Below are 21225 nucleotides of genomic sequence, written 5' to 3' on the forward strand. Positions count from 1 at the left end.
GGGTCTGTTAAAAACAATAGGCGGCAGGGCCTTGGAAGGAAGTTCTGGTGAACCTACAAATTGGAAACAACTCCTCCCAGACAGGAAGAAGTCAGGCAGAATGTGGAGACACGCAAATCTGGAACAACTCCTCCCTGCCAGGAAGAGCCCTGACGGTTCTCCTCCAGCTCCCTTTCCTGCAAGGACTCTGCAGTCCCACCGCGGAGCGCCACCCACAGTGCGAGAAGCGCGAGACCCACCGGGAGCAAGCTCCCGCGCCCGCGGACTGGAGGAGGCGGCCCCGCCCACGCGGCCCGCCTCCAGGGGCCAGGCTGGGGCCGCCCCTTCCCGCCCCGGCACCGCCCGGCCTCCGCGCCTGGAACTCCGCTTCCTGCTCTCCCCGCCGACGCCTTCTGTCGCTGCGCCTCTTTCGCCGCCGTGTAGCGCCTTCTGGCCCGACGTCACCGGCGCTTCCGCCAATGAGCTGAAGAGGAACAAGCTGCGGCGTGAAAGTGACCACAGGAGCAGCCAATGGCCGCGAGGAGCGGGCGGGCCGAGGCGGGAGTGTGAGAGTGAGCGCCCGCACGCGTGGGGGAGCTGCGGGCGGTGCGGGCGGCGCGCGGCGCAGGAAGGGGGGCGCGGCAGGGGGCGGGGGCGCGGCGCGGGCGGCCCCTCCCCCTGCCCAGCTCCGGGCGGGCGCCGAGAGCGGCCGGAGTTTACGCGCCCGGGAGGGAGATGCGGCCGCCGCTCGGGCTCCTTGCAGGTAATGCGTGGGGCGGCCCCTGCAGGGCCGAGTGGCCGAGTGTGCTGCGAGACGAGCATAGTTGGGCGCGGAGCGGACGCGGGGTCCTCGCTGTCGCCGCGCCCCGAGCCCCACGGGCCGGCCCGCGTCCGGCGGTGGTGCTGCTGGGAGTTGGCTCCAGGACCTGGGCTGCGACCGGGGCCAGGGTCACGGGGGACGCGAGCCCCAAGCGCCCCGGTGTAAGCTGCACACGGGACAATGGGCGCGGCGTGGAGGGTACGCGCTCCTCCTGCCCGCGCCCGGGCTCCTGCGCTCCCTCCGCCCGGGGCCGTGGTCACCGCTGCCACCCCTGCCTGCTCCAACTGCAGGGGCGCTCCGTCGCCCCGGGGCGTACCAGGCGTCTGCGGTGCGTCCCAGGAGTGGCCACCTGGCCGCGGAGCCCCGCTCCTGGCCGCCAGCTGGCCGTGGCGCCGGCGATGGCTGGGCACAGCCGGGCCTGTTGGCCGCCTGCCCTAGGTTAAAGGCGGCTCCCCTGCAGCGCCGCGAGTGCCAGCTCCTCCGCGCTGGCTGCCGAGCGGAGCGACGGGAGAACCGCGTGCCACCGGCCCGGGCGCCCGGGGCCAACGAGCTGCCACTTCCCCGCGCGGGCTTGGAGTTTAGGGAAGCCGAGCAGGTGGTGCAGCCGCCGCCTCGCCTCCTGCGAACTCCGCGGGGCTTCTGGTCGTGTTGATGTTTTGACTGTGAGAGGTGTGTGTGTGTGTGTGTGTGTGTGTGTGTGTGTGTGTGTGTGTTTCTTTCTTTCTTTCTTTTTAATCACACACAAAAGGAGGGAGGAGTTAGAAAAGAGATCTAGCCAGCGCGCTGTGAATCATCCCACACAGTTATCTCTGGGAGAGCAGATGGAAGGGGAGAATTCCTTGAGGAACAATTACAGTAACGACTGACTGGATCCCTTCTCTGTCCCCTCGCCCTGCAGGCCTGACCTTGCCTGGCACACCCCAAATCGACGTGGGGTGAAGTGGTGCCGGCTGATTTAGAGGGGGAAATGGCTACAAGCTAGCAAGCTGGAAACTTTCTGGGACAGTGTAACTGTGAATGCCGAACCACACACAGTCCTTCTTGCTGTAGGCAGGCATGGCTCTCGCCTGTTACTGAATTAAAAAGCAGAAAGGTGATCACAAGAGGAAGATACTTTGAGTAGCATTTTTTTCAGCGCTGCATTGTGGGGGGCGGTGGAGATGACAGGCTCCCAAAACTTGAAGCCCCCAAGAGAGGAGCAGCCAGCTAACATCACCAGATGCTGGGTCACAAATGATCGTGTTCTTTAGTCTGATTTCCAGAAGCACTGTCTCATCGCAGCCTGGCAGAGGGCAGCTTGCGTTTGGATGGATTGTTACTGATGAGGTAGAAAGGTCGGCCAGAGGCCAGCAGGCCCTTCCATGCATGTGGAAAAATATTCTGCAGTAGGTAACTGCTGCTCATAGTCCCAGGGCGAATCCTTTAGATTGGTCTCACCATCCCTATTTCCTGCAGTCTGAGGCTGCTATGTCAGTTGTCACTGGGTCCCTAGGGTTCACAGCTCAGTGACATTCCTTTTGGGAGGTGGAGTCCTTGTTTTTTTGACCATTGATGATTTATGAATTTATTTGAACCCCCTGAAAATAGAGGCTTCATATTAGAAGTTTTGAGAAATTGAGAATAAAGAGCCTTGCTTCATTCCAAAATTCAGTTACTTCTAGGGCCAGTTAATTCTGAACAGTGTGAAATCAGCACAGGAGTCAGATAGGGATCAGAGCAGCAGTTTTACCACTTGAAAAACTGGCTGTAGCACCACTGGGACTGAGCCTGAGACCTCCGTGAAACTCCCTTCTTTGCACTTCATGTGGTGAACTTAACCATCCAGCCACACCCCAGAGCCAGGGCTCCCAGGCAGGACACCTGGAGGGGAGAAATGAGACTGTGTACTTGGAGACCTAGCAAGAGAAAAACAGAAAGTGCACCTTCCTATTTCATGGCTTATGTACAAAAAAAGAGGTGGAGGGGCAGGTCAGCCTGTCTGTACCACCTCACTCAGGGAGGGCTTCTTTAACTTGAGCACCAAGCCTGGCTGGGATCATCAGAACAAAGGCCACTTTCCTGTTGGAGGAAGGGAGGTTGGAGCAGGGTCACTGTATTAGACTGTGCCATTTATGCAGGACATTCAGACACCGGCCAAGGAGGCAGTGCCCTGGGCCCATCCAAGGAAGGACATCCTTCTGTCAGTTACATTGGGACAGTTGGATGGGCTACTGCTGGTCTCGGTTGGTAAAACCATCTGCAGGAATAAAGAATTGATAGCAACATCTCTGTTCCCAAGACAGGAGATCAGGGATGAAGCACTGGGAACTAGATTCTCCAAAATGGTAACAAGAATGGGAAGTAATTGTTTCCATACATTCTTCCCTTTAATCCTCTGACAACCTCCCAAAGTTATGCGGTGGTACCCTGTTGTGCCAGTGAGGATTTGAGCCTTAGAAAGACTGAGAAGCTCAAGGTCTCAAAGGTAGTGAGTCCACCACCACCTGCCTGGAGAGCCCGCCCTCTTAACCCCAGTGCTGCACTCTGAGAACTTTGCATGGGTTCCTGACACATTGTAGATTTTATGGCATTTGCTTATCTGCAGTATTTTCTGAACCATTCCACTGTATACATTAACCATAATGCCTTAAATTAAAAAAGGGCATTTGGGAGTATTTTCAGGGACAGCAAAGTAGCGGGAACCTTGGAGACTCAGGAGGGAAGGCGCAATAGAAGTCTTGCAATGGTAGGACTTGCTGATGTCCCTGCAGTAGAAGAGGGGGAGATCATTCTGAGATTAACCCAACCATCCTGGTGATGCTTCAGGAGTCCTGGCCTGGCCCACCAGGGCGCTGCAGATGTTTGAGTCCATGGTCTGCCTTCCATATATCTCTGCTATTGCCTGAGTACCAAAAAGATTCATTGTATTCCAAATAATCTGAAATGAAAAATGGGGCAGGACAGCTCATGTAGGAGCACAGATTATGTGTCTTGCTTCCGTGTTCTTCCTATAAGAATTGGAACCTCACGACAACCTTTTGTGAAATAATATTCAGATCTTTGGGCCCATAGCAGGTAACATCAAGACCAGCTCTGTTGTGCATTTAAAACTGTCGCATTTTCCTCCACATTAATTTTCCAAATCCAAGAACACTTTTATTCCCTTCATGTGAAGTCATGCCATCTTTCTAACTACATGGTCTTTATGATTTCTTTTTCACATCGTTTTTGTTTTGCTTTGCTTTTTTAGTAGCAATTTCTTATTTTAAAAAAATTTTTGAAGTTTTTATTTATTTATTTTTGAGAGAGAGACAGAGCAGGGGAGGGGCAGAAAGAGAGGGACAGAGAGAGAATCCCAAGCAAGCTCCACACCGTCAGCGCAGTGCCCAGTGCAGGGCTTGGACCCATGAACCGTGAGATCATGACCTGAGCCAAAACAAAGAGCTGGACGCTTAACCAACTGAGCCCCCTTGGTGCCTCTTTAGCAGCAGTTTCTTTAGCTGAAATGTAGACACAACAGTTGGCCTGCATGGTGACCTATATGGTGTTTGCAGCTATAATTTGGGTTGAACCAATGGTTTACCCTTTCATTGGAAAAGACAAAGGCAGCAGATAGGAGCTGGGATATTTCCCACCAGCACTTGCTAAGAGTGAATTACATTAAGTGGAGAAGCTTGAGGGACCAGCAGTGAGAGATACAAAGTCTTTCCTCTCTGGGTTGTAAATCTGGACCTCTTTTCAGCACCCGGAAAGGGACAGTGTTATCATAGGATGATGTGTCCCATTGACTGTTGGATCTTTTTCCACATTCACTCAGATAAAAGCCAGAGAAAAGATGCCTGTGATCTCAGATGGCCTGACTTCTCATTTGGCTGACTTCTCATTGATTCCATAGTCTGGGGTAGTCCCTTGGAGGCCTAGAGACAAATACATCTAAACTGCCTTCACAATCAAGGGGTTTGGGATTCTCCTCCACCTTCGCCCAAAAGGACTGGGAGCCAGGGCCCTTACTAATGTAGATAATAAACAAAATATTTGTATTTAAAAATTAATACTAATATTAGGATTTAAAAAATAATTCTGTGTCCGTGCTTTTACCCTTCTTAAAGAAAGTGCTTGTAATCATAGTTAACCTCCCCTCAGCAGTCATTAAAGCCAGACAGCAGTTCTCAGAGCCTCAGGTGGCTATCCTGTGGAATGACAACCACGTTAGGTACAACAGTTATCCCCAGTTTAGAGGCAAGGAAACTGAGGCCAGAGAGGTTAAGTAGCTTGTCCATAGTTACCCAGGATTGGAACCTGAACACTTTGAGCCAAACATGATTCTGGTCAATCCAAAGAAAGCACCTGTTGGAGGTATAGTGGAGATAGAGACAGATAAAATGTGATTCGCAGGGTAGTTTTGTATTTGGGCAAATTCCAAGGCAGGGGGTTCTCAGGCAGCTGTCACCACTGGAAAGCTCTTACGCCTTGCTGAGTGTCACAGGAAGTAGACTCTGAAAGGACAAGGCCATAGAACTAATAAATGGCAAGGCAGAGAGACCAACTGTTCTGGCTTTAACATTTTTCCTGTTTGAAAGAAAAGTTAAAAAATAAGAGGGTATTTTTAACTTGACTCTTTCACCAACGTTGAAGGTCATATTCTTACCTGGGATAGCTTCCCTCTCTTCTCCTTTAGGATTTGGCTCAGCTCTTTCTGGACTAAGATATTGTCCTAGACTGGTCAGTCTACAGTGTTCTCTCCTTCATCCGTCTGTGTGTGAACCCCTCAGCTGGCCATCGATCATGTGTCCTGCCTGATCATCTGTGTTAAAACTCTTCTCTGCCAGATTTTCTGCTAACTGGCATGAGTGACTGAGTTCTAGAGAGACTCTAAGCTCTCTCAGAATCAGGACCATGTTTTATACCCTACCACACATGCACGTACCATGTGCTAAGACTTAACAAGGAATATTTACTGATTTCTCTGGATTGGATGAAGCAACATGGTAACTTCAAAAAAAATTTTTTTTAATGTTTTATTTTTTAAAAGAGAGAGAGAGAGAGAGAGAGAGAGAGAGAGACAGTGTGTGAGTTGGGGAGGGACAGAGAGAGAGGGAAATACAGAATCCAAAGCAGGTTCCAGGCTCTGAGCTGTTAGCACAGAGCCCAATGCGGGGCTTGATCCCATGAACCGCAAGATCATGACCTGAGCCAAAGTCGGATGCTTAACGAACTGAGCCACTCAGGCACCCTGGTAACTCTTTTTTTTTTTTTTTTAACTTTGGTGTAACTGGTTCAAGGATTATAAAAACAATTTGCCTTATGGGGTTGATAGGTATAGTATTTCCTTAAGTCAGCATGTCTCAAGATAATCCAGTATCAGAAACCCAAGGGCTTGTGTTTCGGTGGTTGCAGTTAGGCCCAGGAGAATTTACATCTGTCCCAGTGACCCTTCTGCCCAGTAGACTCTGAAAACCATATCTTAGTTTGTAATGACCAGATCCTATGCACTCACAGTGTAGGTGACTGTCTAGTTCCTACTCACTGCAGAAACTTTCCTAACTGTGTGTTGATGGATATTTGTGTTGTGTCATTTTTCTCATAGATTTCTAACCAGCATGATGCTAGAGCAAGAGGCTGGCAGCCAGCAGTTTTCAAAATGGCCGAGTTGGACGCTGATTTGGGTCACATCATCCCCTCTTCTGTGCTTGCCCCTTTCTGGGCTAAGTTAGTAGTGGGATTTGTTTCCCTTGTATGTTTCGCACGCAGCTACGATGGAGATTTTGTCTTTGATGACTCTGAAGCTATCATTAACAATAAGGTTTGTATGGTAACCCCTTTTTGGTAAACTTGTGTTAATCATTTGCCTGTTTCTCATTAGTAATCTAAGTTCGTGTTGGATAATTCTCTATTCGACCTTGGTTAAGCATTTGCCTGGGCCCCAATTGTGTTGTAGATTTCCCGTCTCTTTTAGGTAGCATCTTTGTGATTTAGGGCCTCTTTTATTGTTATTGTTTATTGTTTACGGTCTCCAGCCCCTGCCTGACCTCAGGCTTTACCCTCACCACATACCCCATCCGAGGCCCCAGTCTACACACACATCAGAGAGACCATTACTCTCAGTTTACAAGGCAAGGAGGGCATTGCAGACTAAGTATTTCAGGTTTTATGACAGATTTCTAGAATCCTAGGCCACAGCTGTTTTCCCCCTCCCCCCACCCCAACATGCACTTGCTGCAGTGATGGACGAGTCTGATCACCTGCCAAGAGGTGCGTCCGTCTGCGTCCGTTCGCAACAGCAGGCAGGGAGTTGGCTTCTTCTTTGTCCTTTACTGATAGCATCAGGACAGCCTGCTGGCAGGCGCTGGAGAATGAGGAGTGTGCTGTCGGTGGAAGCTGCAGTTTCTGCCCATTTCGTGTTTGGAGACTCAAATTTGCTGAGTTTGCAAAATCCCAGCCAATTTTGCTCTCCAGTGGGTGCTATATCAGTGCGGGGAAAATGCCTGTCTTTCACTAGCTAGAGAGAGGGAGAAAGAAGTAGGTTTGGAGAAAGGAAAGAAAAAGATTCAAGGGAACTAAAAGAAAATCAGACAAGAGCCTTGGAGGCAGGGAGAGCCCAGGAGAAGAAATGCGGAAATGGCACAGATTTGTGACCTCTCAGTTACTCAGCAGTTATTTCGTGCGTGTGTGTCTGCACCAGTGAAGACAGCCCAAAGGAATAGCCTAATCTATTTCTCTCCAGGCGGTGCAGTTGTGGCAACTCGGTAACACTGTTGTTGAAATTTTGAAGTCATGGATTCTCCCAAATGAGCAAAACCTCATTTTCATATTGAAAATGTTGAGAAAAATTCTCTGTGACCAACGTGTATGTGTGATGGTGACAGTGAGGTTGGAAGGGGGGGTGACTTTTGTAAGTATTTTATTTGTAACATCTTGTATGTACTGATTTTCTCTATTTTATGATGCAGACTATCAACCAACCTTGGTGTTTAGTTTTTTTTTAATTTTATTTATTTTGAGAGAGAGAGAGAGAGAGCATGTACAAGAGCAAGCATGAGTGGGGGAGGGGCGGGGGGGGGGCAAAGAACCCCAAGCAGGCTCTGCCCTGTCAGCACAGAGCCCAACGTGGAGCTTGAGCTCACAAACCGTGAGATCATGACCTGAGCCGAAATCAAGAGTCAGATGCCAGACCCACTGAGCCACCCTGGTGCCCCGATGTTTGTTTTTAATTCAGGTTCTTCACTTATAAGTTTCCTCAAGTTCACCCAGCAGTTACCGTAGATGTTTGTTTCTTTTTAAACCACGCTTAAAAGAAAAAAGTAGTAGCTCCTAGCAACTACATCACATGGGTGGTTTTATAGCTGCAGGATTGCTTTGCTAACAAGGAAAGGAGAACATGACTTAGTTTTTAAAGCCCGTTCTTCATTTCATTAAGAGTTTCTTCACTCTTCCACTTTTATAAAGTGGAAGATACATAAAGTGTTCGCTTAGATCATTATCTCGAAGGGGGCACCTTGGTGACTTGTCAGTTAAATGTCTGACTTCAGCTCAGGTCATGATCTCATGGTTCGTGAGTTCGAGCCCCACATCGGGCTTTCTGCTGTCAGTGCAGAGCCCACTTTGGATCCTCTGTCTCCTTCTCTGTGCCCCTCCCCCGCTCTTGCTCACGCGCACTCTCTGTCTCAAAAATAAATAAACATTAAAAAATTAAAAAGTAAATAACATTTAAAAATTAAAAAGAAAAAAACCTTACGTGGAAGAACTTTGATGAACAAGGCAGGGGAAAGCGCAAGCCCTGTTGTATGCGGGATGGCCTGGGACGCGGTTATAATTCTTCCCTCCGTGTGGGGTAAGGCCGATGAAGCCATTTTGTGGCCCTGCTGCACATTGTCTTGGCAGTGTTTTCTAGAGCATCACACTGTGCTCCTTTGTTAACTTGCTAGCCCTCCTTTTTTCCTTTCCTGTTTAATGAAAGGCTCCGCTCTGTTCATTGGCGCTGTGCCCACAGTAATGTGAAACAGGCTGTTCCTGGGTTTTATTGGTGTTAAAGACTGTTTTCCAGATGCTTCCTTGTAGTGTTGAGTTGCCTTTTTTCATTGAGATGATGGTTTTCTTTGAGACAGTGGAGTTAGCAGGAATTTCAGACACACGTCTTTTCCATAAATCATTGTGAAGAGAAATGGACCTTTCTTCCTGCAGCGCGCCCTGCTGTGTGTAGGCTACACCTAATCAAATATTTAGAGCTTTGTTGGTGTTCATTTTCTGCTCAAATGGAGGGAAAGATCCTCTGCCCAGCTCCTTCACAAGTGAGCAGGTACTTCTGGGACAGTGCAGAAGAAGATGGGCTTCCAGTTTTGTCACTGAGTAAACCAGATTTGTGGGTAGTTTGCAAGACCTTCATGAAATACCGGACTGACTGTTAGAAGAGGGGTCAGTATGCTCAAGGTCTCTGAAGCCAATACCCAATGAAGTGAAACTCACCCACAAAGTGGATATCAGGTGACCAACTTTGCCTCTGTCGCACATCTTCAAGCCCTTTCCCTTTGATCAGTAAGCACTTAAGTAGTGAGTACTTACTGAAGTCCCCGTGTGCCATGGACACTGCTTGCTTCTTTGTCCCAGCCATGATTTGACACATTTCTGCTTGAGGCTTTCCCCACCTTGGTTGTTAGAAGCTGCAGGGACTGTCCAGGTTGGATGCAGACGTGGGCAGAGGGTCTCTTCTCAGGTGCACCCACCTACTGGAGTCAGGAGCTAATCACACAAGAGGCCGAGGTCTGGAGGCAGCCAGGCAGCCCCCTCTCCCCCACAAAGTGTCTAGCGGTGTGATTTGTGGGCGTGCTTCTGGCTGCAGAGCCCCAAACCTGGGAGCCCCCCTGGGTGTCCGTGAGCCTTGCAGTCTCCTTTAAAGCATTCTTTTTTGTTTATGTTAATCAGTGCTAATCTGGTCACTGCAGGGAAGAGTCTGGACTGATACACTTAGTGGTGCTTAGCATGTCATAATTTCTAGTCCCTAAAATATTCCTGTTTGTTATGCTTTGAAGAGAAAGTTAGTATTTGCTTTTATTGCTTATTCTGCAATGCCTTGTCTGTCTCTCTTCTTGTTAGACACGGTTTAAACAATCTAGTTCTACATTTAAATGTTTTTTAAAAAGATGCATTTTTCAGGGCACCTGGGTGGCTCAGTTGGTTGAGTGTCTGATTTGGGCTCAGGTCGTGATCTCACAGTTCATGAGTTCAAGCCCCACGTCGGGCTTGCTGCTGTCAACCTGTCAGTGCAGAGCCCGCTCTGGATCCTCTGTCTTCCTCACTCTGCCCCTTCCCTGCTTGTGTGCTCCCCAAAATAAATGAATGTATATTTTTTAAATATGCATTTCTAAGCATCTGTAGCACAGGACCAAATTAAATTACCTTAATAGTAAAATAGATGTCGTTTTTTAATAATTAGTGATTTTTATCTTTAAAAATTAGATGGAAGTTGTTTTTTCTTTCATTTTTCTTCCTGTTTAGCTAGGATTCAAAAATAGACAATATATGCTTATCCAGTCAAATTTTAACTGAGATGTTTTAGGAAAATTGCCTTCTGTATTGAGTATGAAAGAGGCATTAGTTTATTCAACATGGATTAAGCACTTTCTGTATACTCCCCACCCACACGATGTGGCCCCGGGGCCTCACCCCCAGTCCAGCGGGGCAGACAGATGGTAGTTAGAGATGATAAACCGCCAGGGTGCCAGGCACTGTGAGGACAGGTGTGAGATGCCCTGAGGCCCATGGAAGGAGAATTGCATCAGCTGAGGAAGGTCAGAGCCTGCTGGCCGAACGTGAACGGCAGGAGATGCTGGGCTGTGAGGAGCTGAGGGGTAACTGTCTGGTGGACACCTACGTGTGCAAATCCTTGGGGAAGGGTGGCAGCAGGTGCTGTGTGGGGACTGGACAAAGGTCAGAGTCCACGAGATGAGCAGGCAGAGCTTGGCGGGAGCCAGAGCACCCTGGGCTGTGGTACCCACATCAGGACGTCGGCTTTGTCCTGGGGGCGGGGGGAGCCATCTGGGTGTTTTAAGCAAGGTGGGGTGGGTGACCCAATTTGCAGGTTGGAGAGATTAGCTGGGAGAACGTGGAGGGAGGCCTGACCGTATCCTCGGTGAGAGGTGGCAGTGGCTTGGCTCAGGGCTAATGGGAGAGATGGACCAAAGGGGAATGAGCAGCTCTAAGCAAGAGCTCCTGGTGAGGGCTTAAACACGGGGTGAGAGAGGAGAGACACCTTTGTCCTGAATGCCCTCTACTGTGTCCCTGCAGGACCTCCGAGCAGAAACGCCCCTTGGGGACCTGTGGCATCATGACTTCTGGGGCAGTAGGCTGAGCAGCAATACCAGCCACAAGTCCTACCGCCCTCTGACCGTCCTGACTTTCAGGTGAGGTATGACAGTGTGGGCTGCGTAGGATGCTGTGCCAGGTTCTGTGTGACAAGGCTCCCGGTGTGGGCGAGTGGAGCCGGTGGATCCTGGGGAAGAACAGACCACTCACTCATATGGGTCTCTGAGGAGTACATGCTAATTCCAGCTGTTAGGGGTAGGTCCCAGCAACGTGGGGAGAACGAGCCTGAGGAACCACGACTCCAGGGCTCGCTCGTCCAGGACAGATCCTAAAAGTGGAAGGATGCAGGGAAGATGAACGTGGCCCCTGTGCGAGGGTGATGTGCAAATTAGCGAAACGTTCCACATTTTGCACGTTTGTTGGAGATTGGACCTTTGCTGGTTACCACTGGAGAAACCATGTGAGTCAAGGCAACACGTGGCGTCTAAGGAAATTGTGGGGTTTTTTCCACTGTAAAAATGATAATAACAAGGTAAAAATCTTCCTGCTGTTACCAAGTCAATATGCAAATACAAAATAAAGCTAAAAGCACCCTCCCCCACCTCCCCATCTGCATTGAATAGATGTGTTCACCTCCCCAAAGTTCCCATTCATAGCTGTTTTAGGTGCATTCAGTACTTATGTACAGATCTCTCAGAAGCACAGAAATGATGAATTAGAACTGCTGGTAACTGAAAAGCAGTCAGAAATGTGTTTTGTTGGACGGATGAGAATGTGTTTTGTTGGACAGAAAGCTGGTGGACGAACTACCAAGGAGTACTTTTTGTTTTTTGGATAAGCAAGTTATGTGACGGTCTTCAATCCAGGTCCCTGTGGGGTAGCCAAGAGTAAGGTGTGCTGTGTCATATCATCTTGGGAGGCAATCTTGCCTTTTTAGGGTTTAAGAAATTGTCTAGCTTTCCTTCTGCTTTTCCTCTCCACGTGTTTTCTGCCACACTTGTCTGACATCCTCTTATCTGCTCTTTTTCCCCCAGTAGTTAGTTATGTTCTTGCCATTTCTACATCTCCTCCCTTTAACACTGTCACTCACCAGCCTTCTTCCTTCAGATGCTTTGCATTTTATTTTGCACACTTCTGCGCACCTGGTATGAACCCCTTTTGCTCACTACAGGATTAACTACTATTTGTCTGGAGGCTTCTACCCCATGAGTTTCCACGTGGTCAACATCCTCCTGCACGGCGGCATCTCTGTCCTCATGGTGGACGTCTTCTCCGTGCTGTTTGGCGGCCTGCAGTACAGCAGTAGAGGCCGGCGGTTGAACCTGGCCCCCAGATCCTCCCTGTTGGCCGCTCTGCTGTTCGCTGCACATCCGGTACACACTGAGTGTGTAAGTAGTGTCTGTCCGTGGCCTCTGTACTTGTGTCAGGACAAGGAGCCTTTCATACGTTGGCTCATTCCCTAAAGTAGGCTGCCCTTGAATGGTCTTATTGCTGTAGAAAGTATATGGTGCTAAACGCTGCCAGATGCTTGAAATGACTCTGTAGGTCCGACAGGTCTTTCTCTCTTAGGAAAGATGCAGAGTCCCAGGTGGGCAAAGACTTCGTAATCATGGTGTGATCTTTGGTGATACTTTCTGTTTCCTCTATATGACTACACTGTAAAGGGTAAATGTGGAATATGTAGGTGTTGAATATTTAAATATTGAACAGACACCTGGTTTGGGGGTCTGAAGGTCAGAAGCTAAGAACTCGTCTTCAGCAAAGGGTCAGACGCAGTTTTCCTGTCTTCACCGAGAACTGTCTCATTTTCAAAATACTTTTTTGTGCTTAATGTAATTGTAACGGAACTGCTGGGAGAGTGGATGGGCCACTTTACAGCAGAGGAATGGCCTGGGAAGACAAATAACACATCTTCCTCGGGTCCATCACATAGCTGGCAGATGTCGGGGTGGAACTTGAAACCTGGTGTCGCAGGCTCACACTGAGGGCATGAGGGCACACTTGGAGTTGTGCTGGAAATCTCTGCTGGGATTGGTCAGGAGCTTTCCTCACCTGCTTTGCACCCCCCTCCACCCCCCACTCTTCACTACCTGGATTATTCTCCCACTGAAGGGCTTGACCCAGGTGACGGGGCAGCTCCTAACAGGGCCGTAACCTGCTGTCCTGTGGGCCACACCTGTATTCCGTGGAGCTGCTGCTGGATATATTCGGTACAAACTGTGTTGGGATTTACCCAGATGTATGGGGATTTTAGGAGCCACCCTACCCCTGCCCACCACAGATCCCTTTGAAAATAAAAATCTGCATGTGTGCTTGAGGTAAAAGATTTGATTTTAGCCATTCATTCTGTGTAATGAAGTACCTGCGTGTAAAATACTACATGTTCCTTATTACTTCTCTGCAATAGATTTCTACATTTCGTGTGTATTTAAACCCCCACACTTAACTGAATACATTGAGCGTCTTGAAGTGAGTTTCAAAATATTGAGCAGAATTTAGTGTTCTGCTTTTGTTAAACTCTTTGTTCTTTGGTATTAAGAGGATTATAGAGTTGTTATCACAACCTTCTAGTATCTTATTACTTCATAGCTTTTTTTAAAAAAATTATCATAATGTTTTACTTCAGCAAATTCGGAGGACTGACAATCTGGAAACTGTGGTAAAAGATTCGTTATCGTCTATTTATATATAACGGTAACCAAATTAGAATTTGCTTCCATGTGATTTCTCCTTATGGCTTAAGTGTTTGTTGGGACCCAGAAATAGTGTACGGGTTGGTCAGAAAAAAGGGAATTTCTGGCAGAAGTACTGATTTACAGTTTTGGTCCTCATTTAATTTAGTGTGATCTTAAAGCAAAATAAATATTTGAGTTATTAACCAAAGAAACTTTTCTAAAATTCTGATTTTAAATATTGAGAAGTTAGTTTATAGAAAATTTTGAAATGCCAGCAAGTGTAACTGGATGTACACACACACACACACACACACACACACACACACACACCAGTAAATGCAATCTGGGAACATATTAACCCTAAAATTATGCATTTGAAGTATTTAAAAAGAAGCCAAGGGAAATCTAGCTATAGGAGAGTAGGGAATTTTTGAGAAAAATCTCTTCATCTCCCCCACCCCTCCATTCCATCAAAGTCATTCAAATTCAAACTGCAAGAAAAAATTATGGATCATTAAAAATTAGCATTCTTTTTTTTTTTAGGTAATGTTTATTTATTTATTCTGAAAGAGAGAGCAGGAGAGGGATAGAGAGAGAGGAAGACAGAGAATCCCAAGCAGGCTCCACGCTCGCTCAGGATGGAGCCCAACACAGAACTGGATCTCACGACCATGAGATCATAACCTGAGTGAAATCAAGAGTCAGATGCTTAACCGACTGACCCACCCACACACCCCCAAAATTAGCATTCTTGAAACAGACTATTTGTATGTTCATCTTTCATTGTCGTGGCCAATAGTATTCAGTTTCCTCCTATCTACACCCACCCATTATCCCCCACTCTCCATTTAACACAGCTATAAAAATAAGCAAAAAGCAGGGCCCAAGGAGCTAGGTGGAAAGAGAGCCTGTCGAAGCCCCCAGGCCAGTGCTGGGGAAGTAGCCCTGGGCTTCGGGCTCCAGGCTGGGCCAGGGTCCCGCATGACTGTCCTTGGCACAGCGCCCCCCAGCTGAACAGTGATCTAGGATGAGGACTCGGGGGTGGGAGTCATTGTGCTTCTCTTTTCATTTACTAAGGGAAAGCAACAGCAATGTGGCCCCTCCAGGTTTTAGTAATATAAATTTCTTTGTGTTAACATTTATGTGTTTTGTGCCTTCTTGATATTAACTTTGAGGATGTTTTTGTCCACTGCAAATAAGAACCTAAATTTCCTGGTCTTCTAGGGTGACCAGCCATCCAGTTTGCCCCATATTCAGGGAGTTCTGCGGCCTGGGACTTTCCATTCTGAAACTGGGACCGTCCCAGGCAAACCAGGATGAGTTGGTCACCCTATAGTCTTCCCACCTATTGCTCCCCAACTGGTAATGAAATAATTGTAATTAGTGGTATTTGCTCCTCAACTAATACTGAATGCCTCTCGTTTTCCAATATGCCACCCCAAATCACTCCAGGGTGTTCGTAGGTGTATAAGGCCTCCAACAGACCAGTCATCAGGGGAGGGTTGCTCTTGTCTGTGGCCATCAGGATGGAGGCCCAGGGGACACCAGTGCCACCATAGATTTTCCTTTTCCTCAGAGCATTGGTAAGGATTTCAAGTTGCCTGAATTTGGTATCAAAGAGGGAAGCTCAGGCCTCCTTAGGAATTCTGTCCATGAATGAAGCCAAAGTTTGATACTGAAGGAATTAGGTGGGGAAGCATTCCCCCTTTCCCTTCCTCTAATTCCTTCTTACCATCCCTATGCAAATACACCACCTGCTCTATGGATTTGAGGGAATTGCAATGATTTCCCTAGAAAACGCTGATGTGAGTGTTCCAGGTTATCTCTGAAGAGGTGGAAAATTTTCCCTTCCTCATTTCTAGGTTCTTTGGCTGGCCTAATAATTAGATTGACATAAGACAGATCAACAGGAGAAAAACAAATTTAATTTCTGGAGCCCCATAAAAGTATGAGATTCAAAGAAGTGACCAAAGCAGGAACCTTTTCTAAATTTGTGAAGAATTGGTAAGACAAAGGGATGTGGGATTGGGGTAGTGAATTAGTGAAGAAGTAACAGGGGCTGTTTACATAGATTTTTCCAGCCCTAAATTCCCTACTTCTGGTGATAGGGATACCTTCTACACTCCTGATAGAAGGAGGCTACTTTTCACAGGGAAGATTTATTTCCTGCTTTCAGTGGGATAAAGGATGGTCAGATCGTCCATCTAGTATTTGCTGTTTCTCAAGTATCTTTAATTCAAGATAATCAGTATGCCAAAGTGGCATATCTAAGGTGGAAGAGTCTGTTCCCTTTCCTTTGTAAGAAAAAAAAATAGCCTTTGTAAAGACTTTTGCCTGAAAATACATACCACAGATAACAGGGAAGGAAAATAATATCTTTCCATACTGTTGTCAATTCCCCAAACAATTGGACACAGTGCATCCCTCCTTGGATAGCCTTAAATTTTTTTCCTGTGAAGTCTCTCTTTAATTATAATGTCAAAAATTCTTTGTAAGGACTAAAAACTCTTTTGCTTTAAAACACCAGCCATTCTTTTTAAAATGTGTTTTTATTTATGTCAGACAATGTCATGTACATACATTGCTTAAAGACTTGGGAGTATTTTCACCAGTTACCCAACGAATGTTTATTTTCTAAATAGATTTGTGTAATGGGATGCCTGGATAGTTTAGTCAGTTAAGTGTCTGACTCCTGATTTTGGCTCAAGTCACGATCTCTCTGTTCATGAGATTGAGCCCCGCATCGGACTCAGCACTGACAGTGCAGGGCCTGCTTGGGATTCTCTTTCTCTCCCCCTCTCTCTGCCCCTCCTCTGCTCATATGCTCACTCACTCTCTCTCTCTCTCTTTATCAAAAATAAATAAAACTTTAAAAACATTTTTTAAGTTTATATAGGTTTAAAAGTTCATTTTAGTGTAGGTCTTTAAATGTACCTTAGCTACCTAGATAATAAGTAGTTTAGGCTGGTTGTTTTCACCCCATCCCTGGTATTTATAGGAACACTACCCTTCCCTCATTCATTTGAAGAAACTTTGTTCTCTGACCCCTCACAACCCCATTCCTTGCTTCCCCTGAGTCCCTTGCCTTAGGGACCACTTTGGATAAGCTTCTCTGCATTGGTTTGGATAACTTTCTGTTCCGTAAGGGTTTGGGATTCAGGGCCATCCTCAGCCCCTGTAGGTAGTCTCAGAAGGAAGATGCCCCTCCTTTCCCTGTCATTGTCCTGGGGGGTGGGGGTGGTCCCCTGCTCTCTTTGTCACCACAGTGCTATGGAGCCAAAACCTGCCTCACCCTGGGCTCCTATGCCCTTTGTTTCTTTCTGCTCCCCATGCTTCTGGAAGCACACATCAAGAGTCATGCAGGGAGCTAACCGTGAGCAGCATCTACTGTGTGCCAGCTCTGTTTGGTTTACCTGCATCCCTGATTTTACTGTGTCCCTGATTGAGTGAGTTGCAGGCTGGAGTATTCAAGAACTCTCATTGCGTACTCACTTCGTTCCTGAAGTTAATTGTACTGTTCAACCCTCCGGCATATTGGCATACTTGTTCCAGATCCATTGAAGCTTTGTTTGTCCTTAGCTTCCTTCTTGGGAGGTGTTTTTCACGTGGGTGGCATTCACAGGTTGGATTCCTCAGCCCCTTCAATCCTAGTGATTGCGTGACTCCTTGGGATGCCACACGCACTGCCCTTAGGAGTTAACAATCAGCATGGAAAATCACCCTCAGAGTTTCATATCTAGCAGGGTAGCATGGGAATGCTGCTAAAATAGCCATCTCTTGTCCACACACTTGGGAATCAAATGTAATTGTAGTCATTTTCATATTCTTTGTATAGTCTCTTCTCTCCATTTATAGCATAGTCTTTGTTCTGTCCCACATAATCATAGTATCTGTCCTTTAAGAAAAAAGATAAACTTACCAGCTATTGGGGTGACACCTAGAGAATCCAGAGAATTTGGTACGTGTCATATCCAGGTGCTAGTTCGTTAGCAGAGCGTGCCACATTAACTAGACCCACACTCCTGAGTGGAGTTGTGTGTCTTTCTCTGCCAGGAGAACAATTACTGGATGTGACATGAGACATGAATTTCACATTTGCTTTGTTATCACTAAGGTAAAGAAGGGAAGGGCAGTCATGAGAGAAAGAGATGGTTGACATTTTATTCTGTTTTCATCTTATTTCTCAATCCCTTTTGAAGCATTCTGCTTTCCGGGTTAACCCAAGTTTTGGTCTCGAAGGGAGGAAGAGGAGCAGAGGTAGCACTGAACCACTGTTCCTGTGCTTTCTCTATTTGCCCGGTGACCTGCAACATTAATTTCCCAGCTTTCCTTCATGTTTCCAATCAAATTTTCTTTAGTAAATATTATGCCCTTTGGGCTGATAACATTTTCCAATTATAAATCCACTTTGGGGATATCAGCGGCACAGGCCTCTGAGCTCTAGGGTGCGGTGTGCTGTGACAGAGCTCTCATGGCCCACATGCATCGCCGACTGTGTCCTGCTCCCAGAACGGCCATCAGCACGACCCTGCCAGTCCCACTCTCTTGGGAGCAGCTAGCTCAAGTCCTAGACCAAAGAGGGAAAAGAAAAACCAATCATAAGATAAGACCACAGGGCTGCTGTGTAGTCAGCACAGATTATTTTAATAGATGGAAGAATCTAGTAAGGTTTTTGCCTTTCGTTTCTAAGAAATTTTTTATACATTTAGGATTTAAAAAAAATTTTTTTTTTTTACCTAAATCTATTTTTCTTCTCCTTCTTTTAAGGTTGCTGGTGTTGTCGGCCGTGCAGACCTCCTGGGTGCCCTGTTCTTTCTGTTATCTTTCCTTGGCTACTGTAAAGCATTTAGAGAAAGTAAGCATGATATTTGCCTTCTTATGTTTAAGATGGGAAATTAATCCATTTATATAATTTTATCACTTCACGAGGATGTGGGTCAAAAAGTCTCTCTTTAGATATGTGTTTACTCCATTGCTTTTTTAATAATACAAACTTCATACATTAGCGTTCACATGGGGCCATTCTATTGAGTGGTGAAACCAAGAGCTTCTGCTCTTACTAACACAGTCGTGGTTGATTTTTGTAATTTTATTGACAGTAAAATTGTAGGGGAAGCACTTTTGTTTATTCTTTATTAAAACCTCTCAGTGGAAAAAAACAAAAACAAAAATACTGGAACAGATGACTAGCTATGGATAGGTACCTGGATTATGAAATTCTTGCTTTAATCATTGGAGTGTTATTAGTACTTACAAAGAAAGTCATTGTTGCTGGAATTGAAATGACTCATTGGGTATGTGTGTCGGGGTGGGGGCATGGAGGAATGTCTTGGGACAGCATAGCAGGTGCACTTACTGAGACGCAGAGAATCCCTGTATGGCTCTGCTCATTAGATGGACTCCAGTCATCCCCAAGTCAAGTCATACCTTCCAGGTTGCTCGATCGTAGACATTGGGTGTGATGAACTTGGCTTATGTAGTAGTCATACCTGCCAGCTCCAGCAACAGTACATGTCCAGTTTCTGTATCTGAAGAAGTTAGAAGTTTATGGACTGTAGAACTCTCCTTATGTGTCACAATCAATGATTTATATCAGGGGTTGGGGTGAAGGGAAAAGAGGGAAGGCTCCAGGGATGATTTCCTCTGGAATATCCTCAGTACCTTGGCCTCCTTGAGGTTTTTCCACAATTTCTCAAGGCTCAGGTATGGTCCGGGGTCCAGGACTTTCCTGTTATTGTCATATACTAATGCTTGTTCTTTGGTACCTTCTGTGAATTAATCCCTTGTTGATCACAAAGAGCAAACCACTCATTCATAATGTTGTGTGTGCTGGGGCTGGTGACATGGAAATCTCAGGGCTGGTAAATGGCAGGCAGGCAGGCAGGAGTCGGGGTGGTCCCATGGGCCAAATCAAGCCCGTTAGCTCTTCTCATGTGGCCTGCAAGCTAAGAATGATTTGTTTTTTTTTTTTCCAAAATACACATTGAGCCATTGCTACCTAATTTAATGATCACGTGTTCAGGCAAATTTTAAGAATGATTTTTATAACTTTTTTTTTTTTACCATTTCAAAAATAGTAGTTTCTTTTTTTCCATAATTAAATTTACACACCTTCCAACCACAAGTATTACAAAAGAAAGTTAAAAAAAATCATATCTTTCAGATCCTAAACTTGTCTTCAGCATTTAGCTCAAAGGTCTCACCATCCTCAAAAAATTGTTCTCCTGCTAAACTCATGAGCTAAAAGTTCCGTCCAAGTAGTGACAAGACGGTCTTTGCTAGCCCATGGTCATTCTCTTATTTCTTTTTTTAAGTTTATGTATTTATTTTGAGAGAGAGTGGGAGCGGATAGGGACTGAGGGAGCAGACAGAATCCCAAGCAGACTCCACACTATCAGCACAGAGCCTGATGGAGGTCTCAGACTCACAAACTGTGAGATCATGACCTGAGCTGAAATCAGGAGTCAGACACTCAACTGACTGAGCCACCCAGGCACCCCTAGCCAATGGTCATTCTTGTCCCATTTTCCCCAGCCAGTCAGGTCTGAACAGCAGAGTAAGGCTTGACTGGGGGGTGAGGGAGGAGGGCTAATTTTCCCCAGTACAAGATGGCATCTGAAGCTTGATGGGAACTTGAGAGGCTTGAGGGAAGGGTCCAGGCCCTGTATTTAGTCAGAGTCCCTGCTGGAGGAAGGGGAAGAGAAAGAAGAAGAATGCTTGGCATGCTTGTGGTGTTTGCGTGTCTTTTTATGAGCTTTTCTTCATTTTCTTCCGCATCTTCTTGGCCATCACCATACCTGGTCCTACCATGCCATGTGCCAAGGGATTCACAGGAGGCATGCCAGGAACAGGAAGTGGGTAGGGACCTAGGGGTGAGCACCCTGGATCCCCTGGTTGTGGTACAAGATGAGGGGTGTACCCAGGGGGAAAGCTGGATCCCCCAGCAGCTGCTGGGGGAGTTGGAAAGAGGTCTGGAGGACAGGCAAGATTGGAACCTCCAGGGATTTGGCCCCAGCTTGCTGGCACTGGGGTTTCAACTGTTGAGGTATTTTTCTTCCAGCCTTTACACTGCTGTCTGGGCTTGACTCCTCCTCGGCTCTCTGATTTTTACATTTTTAAGTGGCTGGGAAATAAAAACCAATAGTAACCTATTGTGACATATAAAAAATGACATGAAATTCAGATTCCAGTGCCCACATATAAAGTTTTATTGAGACATAGGCACACCCACTTATTTTCATTCTGTCTGGGACTGATTTTGCCCTACAGCGTCAGTTCCATAATGTCGACACAGGCCACCTAGCCTGAAAGCCTAAGACACTTACTGCCCAGTCCTTTGCAAAGTTTGCCAATATCTGAGACAGATGATTTTCAGGGTTGTTGTCACCATCTGAGTGGTTCCAAATTTTTTTTAGTAATGATTAATACAGGTTTCCAGAAGAAAATTTTTTACTTATAAACATAGATGACTTT

General features: G+C 46.6%; 1 protein-coding gene and 1 pseudogene across 4 annotated transcripts in view; both read left to right on the top strand.

Moving 5' to 3' along the window:
- Positions 1 to 383: 383 nt before the first annotated feature.
- TMTC4 (transmembrane O-mannosyltransferase targeting cadherins 4) overlaps positions 384 to 21225 on the top strand; it is a 65308-nt gene continuing 44466 nt past the window's right edge. The window contains exons 1-5 of one of the 4 annotated variants that reach the window (XM_053890764.1): positions 384 to 551; positions 6366 to 6581; positions 11060 to 11175; positions 12249 to 12465; positions 18520 to 18607. In XM_053890764.1, coding sequence (XP_053746739.1) covers positions 6420 to 6581; positions 11060 to 11175; positions 12249 to 12465; positions 18520 to 18607 — 583 coding nt within the window. In that variant the 5' untranslated portion in view covers positions 384 to 551; positions 6366 to 6419. The other 3 variants (XM_053890747.1, XM_053890838.1, XM_053890789.1) reach the window with 3 other exon arrangements.
- Positions 11392 to 11488, top strand: LOC128776659 (U6 spliceosomal RNA; annotated as a pseudogene).

Source organism: Panthera pardus, unplaced genomic scaffold (assembly GCF_024362965.1).
Source record: "Panthera pardus isolate Hobbes unplaced genomic scaffold, ASM2436296v1 HiC_scaffold_1, whole genome shotgun sequence".
NCBI classification, from domain to species: domain Eukaryota; kingdom Metazoa; phylum Chordata; class Mammalia; order Carnivora; family Felidae; genus Panthera; species Panthera pardus.